Source organism: Letharia lupina (genome assembly GCF_014066315.1).
Source record: "Letharia lupina isolate WasteWater1 chromosome Unknown contig_19, whole genome shotgun sequence".
NCBI classification, from domain to species: Eukaryota; Fungi; Ascomycota; class Lecanoromycetes; order Lecanorales; family Parmeliaceae; genus Letharia; species Letharia lupina.
This window is the reverse complement of record NW_023502988.1, coordinates 413,106-424,349: the sequence shown is the minus strand read 5'-3', so window position 1 is coordinate 424,349 and position 11,244 is coordinate 413,106. Positions and strand designations below refer to the sequence as shown.

The 11,244-nt window shown below is 18.0% G+C and overlaps 1 protein-coding gene across 1 annotated transcript; it reads left to right on the top strand.

Moving 5' to 3' along the window:
* Nucleotides 1-10,428: 10,428 nt before the first annotated feature.
* HO133_003954 (uncharacterized protein) lies at nt 10,429-10,897 on the top strand (the record flags this gene model as incomplete). The annotated part of the gene is made up of 2 exons (XM_037294875.1): nt 10,429-10,590; nt 10,694-10,897. The coding sequence occupies 2 exons, from the start codon at nt 10,429-10,431 to the stop codon at nt 10,895-10,897; spliced, it is 366 nt and encodes a 121-aa protein (XP_037148922.1).
* Nucleotides 10,898-11,244: the final 347 nt, after the last annotated feature.

The window sequence follows — 11,244 nt, the reverse complement described above, 5'->3', positions numbered from 1 at the left end:
AAGATTTTAAGAGTTTTTATAAATTTATTAAATCTATAATATTAGATATAAATTATAAATTTTTTAGAATTATTTATATAATTTATAATATAATTTATTATATTATTAAATTTACTCTTATAAATAAAGATAATATTTATTAAAAGTTTTTTTAATTTTATAAAAGCTAGTTTTCGCTAAAATTAGATTTTAAAATAATATTTTTTAAATTAAAAACTTCTAGCTAACTAAAAACTAGTTTATTAAATTAATTATTAAAAAATCCTATATTTAAAAAAATTCGATATTTTTTATTATTATTATTTAATATCTTATTAAATCTAGCTTATTTTAATAAAGAAAGACTTTTATTAATAAGTTCGTTATTATATAGAGATTTTAAGATTTTAATATATTAAAGTTTTCTAAAGTCTAATTTATTTTTAATATAAAATTTAGAATAATAAGAAGAAAGATAAGAATTAAAATTAATAAAGAGATTAAGATTTTTATATATAAGTATTATAAAAAGTAATAGAAAAAAATTAATAAATCTTCTTTCTTTATTTTTATTAAGTTTAAAAAAAATCTATTATTAAAATAAGAAGATTAAATTATTTTAAAAAAAGAAGAAGATAATAACTCTAGAAAGGCGTCTATATAATCTCTTAAATCGAAATTTAAATTCTTAAAAATAGAGATATTTTTAGATTTAAGATAAATTATTCTAATTTATTAAAAAAGAAAATAATTATTATTTATATAATAATAAACTTTATATATAAAGATAATAACTACTTCTATTAAAGTATTTATAGATTTAAAATTATAATTTTAAGAGAAAAGAATAGATAAGAGATTTCTCTAATCGAGTAATCTTTAAAAGAGAGATCGAGATAAGACTCTAAGATTAATCTTATTAAATATATAAATCTTAATTATATAGAACATCGATAGATAGATTATAAATCTATATAATTAATTTAATAATCTAATAATAATTTTTATTAAGAATTTATTTATAAAGTTTAAGATTTTTTATTAAAAAAGCTTAAAATTAAAAGATAAATAAAATCGTTAAATTTAATAGAATAGATTTTCTAACTTTATCGATTATAAATAGTTATACTTTATTATAAAAGATATAAAAAGAAAATAAAAAGAAAGCTTTATTAAAAAGAAAAGAAGATATTAAAAATAAGAGATAAGTTTTCTTTAAAAGAAGAAAAGTTATAAAAGATAAGAGATATTAAATTATTTTTATAGCGATTCTTTCTTCTAGAAATTTTTTTTCTTTAAAAATAATTAATTTAAATTAATTTTAAAATTGAATTAGCGTTAAAAACTTAATACTCTATATAAGACTTAAGAAAGATTCTAGAGTATAAAAGCTTTAGATTTAAAGTTTTTATATATTTTCATAAAAAAAAGATAAATAGCTTTAAAGAAATAAGTTTTATAAAAAAAAAAGTTTTTTTAAATAAGAAGTAGATAAATAATAAGTTATTATAAATATATAATAATAACTTTCTTATAACGAAGAAATAGATTTTCTTTAAAAAAGTAGATTCTTTAATTTAAAGAAAAGAATATCTTTTAATATAGAAAGTATTATTTTAATAGAAGAAAATTTCTTAATATAAGAATAATCTCTAATATGAAATAATAAGAATAATAGATAAATATAAAAAAGTAGATATTATTATTAATTATTAAGATTATAAATATAAAAAGTAAATATATATTTCAAATAAGTAGTTTTATAAAGAAGAAAGATATTTCTTTATATAATTATAGTTAATTAATTAATATCTCTAGAAAGCTATAAAGAAATAAAGAAAGTAGTTATACGCTAAATTACGCTAGACTAAGCTACGCTAAGTTACGAAAATATAATAATAATTTACTCTTTAATAATTATAAATAAAGAAGATTATTAATTAATATCTAGCGATTTAATTATATATATTTTATATAAAAAGAATTACTTTATAATTAAAAGATATATAGTTTTTTAAATAATTATAATAAGATATAAATTTATAAAACTAATAATATAATATTATTAAAGTCTAGATATAGTTTTTATAAAAAAAAATATATAATAAATAAAATAAAAACTATTCTAAGTTAAGAATAAGATATTCTATTTATTATTCTATTTATTATTCTATTTATTATTCTATTTATTATTCTATTTAACTATTATACTTAATCTAATAACTTTATATATTTTATATTTATAAAATAAAACTTTTTAAATCTATTTAAATATAAATATATATTTATAAAAATATTATTACTTTAATAAAAGAGACTTTTTATTCTAAAGTTTATATTAAATTAAAAAGTATATTTCTATATTTAATAGCTTTAATTTCTAAAGTTATTATTAATCTTATAATTAGATCTATATAATAATAATATATCTTTTTTATTAACGAGTATATTAATAATTATAAATATTTAAAATATAATAGAAAATAGTATATAATTTTTAATAACATTCGATTTTAATTCTATAACTTCTTTATCTTATTTAAGAATAAAGATATTTATATTTAGAAATTAAAGTAAGTATATTTTAATATATAGTTATAAAATGAATATAAATCTTCTAATATTTTTTATTAAGCGTATAACGCTTAAAAGAAGAATATTAATCTTTAATTATACTTATATAAATCTTTTAAAAAAATATATATTAATAGAAAGTCTTAATTTATATTAATTATAATTATAAAGATAATTAGAACTATAACTTTATATATAATTATTAATTAGATATTTAAATTATAATACTTAATACTAGCTAGTAAATAAGAAATTAGATTCTATTAATTATTCTATTTAATATCTTATTAGTATATATTATAAAATAAAATAGAGCTAAGCTTAAAAATCTTAGATTTATATATATAATTAATTATAAATTTAGAATTACTACGCTCTTTAGTTAGATTAGCTAAAATATCGCGAGTAAATAAATTAGCGTTCGCAACTATCAAAATAATAGATATATATTAACTATTAAAAAATAGATATACATTATTAACACATAGAATAACTTTATTGTTTTCTATTAAAATTTTAGAATTTTTTTTTAAATTATAGAACGAAAAAAAGGCTTTTAGATAAAAAAATGATTTTTAAATTTAGTCTTATAATTATTAAAGCGTAAGGAATTCAAATATCGCTTATTAAAGTTCGCTTATTAAAGTTTAAAGATCGCTTATCTATTTACTCGATAGCTCTAATTAAAAAAATAATTATAAAAATAATTTATAGATCTTTACTCGTATATAATAAAATTATAAAGATATTAAAATAAGTATAAATAATCTAATTAATTTTAGCGAGTATATTATTAATTAAATCCTTTTTTTTTAACGCTAGAGATCTTAAATTTTATTAATAATTATAAAGAATTTTATCGCTATAGCGTTTAATATAATAATATAATCTCTATAATTTTATAAAAGATTATTATTAATTATTTAATTACTCTATATATATATAAAATCTAAAAAATAATTATTATCTATATATATATTCTAGCGCCTTTAAAGAGTAAAAAGTTAATATTTAATTAAATTTATATTATAAATAATATTTAAGATTAATCTATAATATAATATATCTTTCTTTTAATTATATTTCTTATATTAATTTTATTAGATATAGCTATTATAACTCTATTAATTAAATACTTTATTATAAAATAACTTTAATTCTTAGAAATATTAATCTTTATATTAATATTCTTAAATCGATATTTAAAAGACTAAAGATCGATTTAAATATAAGGAGCTATAAGTTATTTTATAAGAATTTATAATATTACGAGTAAAGGTCTATGAATTAAATTCATACCCATTTTTTTTAATTAGGGCTATCGAGTAAATTTGATAAGCGGTCTTTGATAAGCGAACTTTGGTGAGCGATATTTGAATTCCTTGCGCTTTAATAATTTAAGACTAAATTTAGAAATTCTTTTTTTGTTTGAAAGCCCACATTTCGTTCTATAATTTGAAAAAAAAATTTAAAAATTTAATAGAAGACAAAAAAGTTACTCTATATATTAAAAAGATACACCTATTATTTTTTAATTAGGGCTGTCCGACTGTCGAGCGAACTTTAGTAAGCGATATTTAAATTTCTTACGCTTTAATAATTATAAGACTAAAATTAGTAAGTCTTTTTTATCTGAAAGCCCACATTTCGTTCTATAATTTAAAAAAAAAATCTTCAAAATTTAATAGAAAATAAAAAAGTTATTCTATGTATTAATATATTTTTTTAATAAGAGAGACGCGGAAGGGGGAGATTTTAATAGTTGTGAACGCTAATTTATTTACTTATAATAATTTAGTCGATCTAGTTAAAAGGCGTAATAACCTCGAATTTATAATTAACTATATATATAAATTTAAGATTTTTAAGCTTAGCTCTATCTTATTCTATTATATATATTAATAGTTTATATATCTATAATTATTTAATTTTAGATAAGATTATTATTATTTAAAAGAGTAATATTAATAATCTATTAGATATATTTAAAATTAGAGATATATTAATAGAAGCTCGAAGTAATAAGAGATTTAATATTCTATATTAATATCTAATCTATATATCTCTATACTATTCTCTTATTTTTCTATTTAATATAGATAATATATTAAATAAAAGCTTTTTTATCTAGCGAAGTAGAAATAATAAAATTATTTTATAAATTAAAGTAATTATTAGTTAAAATAGTTTTATATAAATAATACTTATTTTATATTATAGATCTATATTATCTATTTCTTTTATTCTATTAATTATTAATTTTTTATAAATATATAATATAAAGCTATTTTAATAAATTTAATTATCTTCTTTATTATAATAGATTATTATAAGATTTTATTTATAATATCTATATAATTATTAAAAATAATAAACTCTATTAATTAAAGATAAATTAGAAGATTATTTAGATTAATATCTATTAAGTAATTATCGATACTTATATTAATAGAGCTATTATAGATAATTAGACTAGCAAATAACGTATTATTCTCTCTTTCTTCTATTAAAAAAACTTATAATTTATAAAATAACTCTATTAGAATATTATTATCTTATTTACTAAATATAATTAATTTAATCTCTTTATAACTTTTACTTATAATTTAAAATAAATTAAAATTATTAAAAAAGATTTATTTAATAAATAAGCTATTAATTAACTTAATTTAATTATTAGAATATTTAGATTAAAATTAAAAACTCTTATAAATATTATAAATAATATTCTAAAGAAAAAGATATTAGATATTTTTTTTTTTTTCTTATTATAATATAATAGCTCTCTCTCTTTTTATTTAATAAAATAATTTTTTAAACGATATATTAATTAGATAACTAATATAGATTATAATTCTTAAAAATACTTCTAATATAGTTTAATCTCTTATATGTCGTAATTTCTATTAATTAACTCTATAATTTTTTTTTTACCTTTATAAGAGCGAAGTATAATTAATTAAAATATTAATTAATTTTAATTTTAATTAACTTTATAAATAATAGATTAAGTTCTTATCTATATCTATATTATAGAATTTTAAAAATAAGATTTATTATATATTCATATTTTTATTATATTATACTTTAAAGATTAATTCTTTAATATAACTAGAATAAATATTATTATTAATATTAATATTTCTAATAAAAGTTTATTTTTTAATCTCTATATAATTATTATTAGATATATACTTACTAAAAATTATAATTAATATATTATTAATAACATAAATATTATTATACTTTATTAAGACTTAGATTAAAATATATATAATAAATAATTTTTAAAGAACTTTAGTAATTATATCGTCTTTAAATTAAATTAAAATACTTTATATATTATTAATATAAGTCTATTAAAGAATTAAATAATAAATTTAAATAGAATTATTTGTCAGGACCAGCATAGATGCGATATTAGTATGAGTGAGGTAGAACTAGAATAATAAGGCTATCGAACTATATAGGTGGGAAGGAGATATAATATAGTAGGGGATGCCTTCTGCCAAGGCACTAGGTCATAGAGCTAAGTGGTATGTTAAGGGTACGCTCGTAACATTATTAGATAATATTTTATAATCTTTATTTATTAGCTAAGTATAATATTTATATTAATATAAAGATTTATACTAATATTAAAGTCTATAAATATATTTTTAAATATATTTATAAAGATAGCGATTAAGTTAATTTTTAAATAAAGTATAAAAATAATATAGATTAGAATAATATAGATTTAAATTAGATAAATAAGATTTAAAAGTATTAAGATATATAATAAATAAGCTCTATAAAAATTTATTAAAGAATTTTTAGCTTTAAATTATATAATTATAATTCTTCTATTAAATAATTATTTATCTATCTTTCGAATTAATATAATATAATATTTAATAATAATAATAATTTAAATTAGATAATTAATATAATATATAAATACTAGATTAAATTAATAATATTAATAATAAAGATAAGTAAATTTTTTTTATATTAATCTATTAAAGTAATATATCTAAAAAAAGAATAAGCGAGATATATTTAAATAGAGTTTATATTAGAGATGTAGAGATATTATTATAAGAATATACTATATTAATTTAAACGCTAAAAAGCTCTTCTATCTATAATATCTTTTTTTAAATATATTAAACTTTATATTCTTCGAAGACTTATATATAATATATAATAAATAATAATTTTTTATTCTTTTTTTATAATTAGTATATATAAAAGAATAAGATAGAGTTAAATTAGAAAATCTTAAATCTATATATATAATTAATTATAAATTTATTAGATTTACGCTCTTTACTTAAATCGACTAAGTTAGCTCGCTAGCTCTTTTATATCTTCTTATTAAAAATTTATATATAGAAGTCTTATACTCTAAAATAACTAGCTCTCTAAGAATATTATTACTTTATAATTTTATAAATTATAGAGCTTAGTTTACACTTTTTAACGATATAAAAATTATAAAGTTTAATCTACTATTAATAAATTAAATCGATATTTAAATATTATAATTATATTAAATACGTTTAAGATCGAATAATAATCTTTTTATCTATTTATATAATTATTATTTCTTTATTACTTTATTAATTCTATTAATTCTATTAATATAAATATATTTACTCTCTCTATCTCTCGCTTTTATATTACTAGATCTATAAAGTATATATATCTCTTCTATTACGAAAAGCGTGCCTTATCGCTAATCGTTGCGCTAAAAGAGTATAGACCTCTATCTAAATAGCAAGTATTCTCTAAAGTATACTATATTCGTAATAATTATATACTTCGAAAATAACGCATATTCTTATACGCTGGCCTATATGTATATTATATATAGAAACTTCTCGAATATAACTCCGTAAGCTACTTGTAACTTAATGCTTCGTAAAGAATTTAAATACTTCTTCTTTAGTTTATAAGCCTAGCGTGCTATTAATATACTATACGAGCTAAATAACCTATTTAAACTATCCGGATTACATTCGAAGTCGAATCGATATTACTATCATTTATTACGGAAAGCGTGCTTTATTGCTAACCGTAGGGCTAAAAGAGCGTAAACCTCTATCTGAATAGTAAGAATTCTCTAAAGTATACTATATTCGTAACATCTTCTATCTCTCTTTTAGAGCCTTTATTAACGTCTTTAAATCGCTTTTTAATAAATTCGCTAATACTAATAATTAAGATCGTAGATAAGTTTAATAACTATTTACTTCTATTTATAAACGCGTTAAAAGACTTTTAAAAAGAGTCTAAATAAATATATTCTCTTTTATAATTTCCTCTTAATTTAGTAATAATATCTTTTAATTTAGCGATATTATCTCTTAAAACGGGTCTTTCTCTTCTATTTATTCTTTATTACTCTATTTTAAAATCTTTTAATATATATTAAATCTTAAATATTATTAAAAAGAAGATTTTAAATAAGAGAAAAACGCTATTAAAAACTCTTTATTATAAAATTTATTAATAGATTTCTTTAATAATAACTCTTTTAATAGCTTATATTTTTTTAATTCATTATTTAACTTTTATTTAAATTCTACTTAATTTTTAGTAAGACTCGTTAATTATATTACGCGTTATTTATATATTATAGAGCTTATATAATATAATTTAAATTCTATAAATTAGATTTATAATAGCTATAATATAACGTTATAAAAAGATAAGATAGTTAAATAATACTATAATAGCGAAAAGATTAAAGTTAATATATTTAAAATAAATATTAATTAAAAAATAGATAATATAGAATAAAATTATAAAGATATTAAAATATATATAAATAATTCGATTAATCTTAGCGAGTATATTATTAATTAAATTCTTTATTCTTTAATATTAAAGATCTTAAATTTTATTAATAATTATAAAAAATTCTATTACTATAGCGTTTAATATAATAATATAATCTCTATAATCTTATAATAGATTATTATTAATTATTTAATCGCTTTATATATATATAAAATCTAGAAAATAATTACTACTTATATACTTATCTTAGTATCTCTAGAGAGCGAAAAATCGATTTTTAATTAAATCTATATTATAAATAATATTTAAGATTAGTCTATAATATAATATAACTTTTTCTTAATTATATCTTCTATATTAACTTTATTAGATATAGCTATTATAATTATATTAATTAAACGCTTTATTATAAAATAGCTATAATTTTTAAAAATATTAATCTCTATATTAATACTTTTAAATTAATATTTATAAGATTAAAGATTAATTTAAATATAAGAGACTATAAACTATTTTATAAGAATCTATAATATTATAACTTATATATCTATAATTATCTTATTTTAGATAAAATCGCTATTATCTAAAAGAGTAATATTAATAATTTATTAGATATATTATTATAGATTAATTCTTTATACTCGATATACCTTCCTAATTAGATCTTAGCGCGCCTCTCTTCGTATATATATATCTATAAATTATATAGATTAATTAATATCTTTATATTATATTATATATATAAGTTATATTATATTATTTCTTAATAAATAATAGTAATATCTAGCTTTACTTTATAGAATATCTAGGCGTTATTAGACGTTTATATAAAGTCTATATTAATATCTAATAGTATAACGCTCTAAGTCGACTCTTTAATATACTCGCGTTATCGAGTATCTTTTAATATCGTTTAAATCGATTCTTTTAATAGATCTATCGATCTTATTATATCTAGCTCTACGAGAGATTAAAAGTAATAACGTATATTAGAGCTAGAAGTAATAACGTAGCGAATTATTCTTAATATAATTACTAATATAACTACTATTATAGCTACTTATATAACTACTATAAAAGAAGAATAAATACTAGAATAGTCGAAATAAGATCTAGGCCTACGTTACTTACTCTAGCGTCTATATTATCTTAGTCTTAGTATTTAGACTCGCTTAGAGAGTTATTCTATAACTAGCTCTATACTCATTTCTTATTTCGAAGACTAATTATATTATAAGCTTATTACGATATACTCTCTCTTTAGAGTTTAAGTAGAAAATCCTAAAATCGCTATATTAAACGTTATTTTATATAAGATTCTTATTAAAATTAATCGAAATAGAAAATAAATAGTTTCTTTTATATATAACTTTTTACTACGCACTCTAATAAAAAGAAAATTCTATAAAATAACTATTTAAATATTATAGAATTAGATTTTTTTTTCGATTTTTAATAAAATATCTTAATTAATTATTTTTAGAAGATTTAAATTAGAGTTTTAAAAACTATATTTTTAACCCCTCTCTTATTCTTTAACGTATATCGAGAAAATTCTAAAAATAATCTTAAAATACTCGTTATATTTATAAATTTATTTTAAAATATTATTATAGAATATACTCGAATAGATTTTTTAAAATAATACTTATTAAATTTTTACTTAAAAGTTATTTTTCTAAGCTATTATCTTAAGTAATTTATTAAATAATTTATAATTTTAAATTATTATTTAAAAATTTACAGATATAAGTAAAGATATATAAAGTTTTATTAATATATTCAATTATTATATTCTTTTAAAACTTTTAGAAAGAAATTAAAAAGCTTAATATCTTTAAAGACTTCGAATATTTTATTTAGAAAATTTGATATATTATTATTATATATATTAAGAATATATTTATAAATTTTTATAAAAAGTAATAGTTCGATTATTAAATAATAATATATCGAAGTTATAGATTACTAAATTTCTTTAAAATAGTTTCGAGGTAACTCGCTTCGAGGTAATAGCTACTCGGAAATTTATTAATACTAATATATATCTAGAGGTAAATATCTTATATCAGCCAAACAATCAAAAAAATGAGGCTTGACACGGTTTCCTACTTAGACTCACTGCGTGAGGCCACTGAGACTAACATTACCTCTTCCCGCTACTCAATCACCGAAGTATCCATTTATACGTGCAATATAGCAGAAAAAGAAGCACCGGAATCAGAAGACTCGTCAGCAATATACGAGAAGGTCTCTACAAGCCACTCAGCCAGCTCACCAATTCACTTAGTTATCCACTCAGTCAGCCACTTAGCCAAAGCACTCAGTTGAGTAAGAGGAGGAACTATAATAGGCAAATGCGGAGAAGACTGCGGAGAAGACTACGGAGAAGACTATGGAGGACACTGCAGAGAAATCAAGCGGCAACAAGGCCACCATCGTCAAGAACACGGCTCAGCTCTCTACGATCCCACGTCAAATCATCACTCAGCAAGCGGAGAACACCACTGCAACTTGGCCTATCATCTCTGCATGCCTAGGCAATATCACATTATGATACATCACTGCAATAACGATATAAGAGGAAGATCTACTACGTCGATCACAGCCAATTGAGCTACTATAGGAGGAAGATCAGGAGGAAGATCGAATAGTGCATATTTGGACGAATTGAAACCGTCCGATATCTTGCTTCGATAGCCATTTCATTATTCGAAGGGTTTCACTGCGGTAGGAGAACTCGTGGGATACATACCACTAATTAGTCTGGCATCTCCATTTATTTCCGACATTCGAAGAATCATATATGCATACTTCTTGCCATAAGGACATGGCATTTCTCTGTTTTTTTGTGGGCAATTGTTACGAATTAATTCTTTACACTCGATATACCTTCCTAATTAG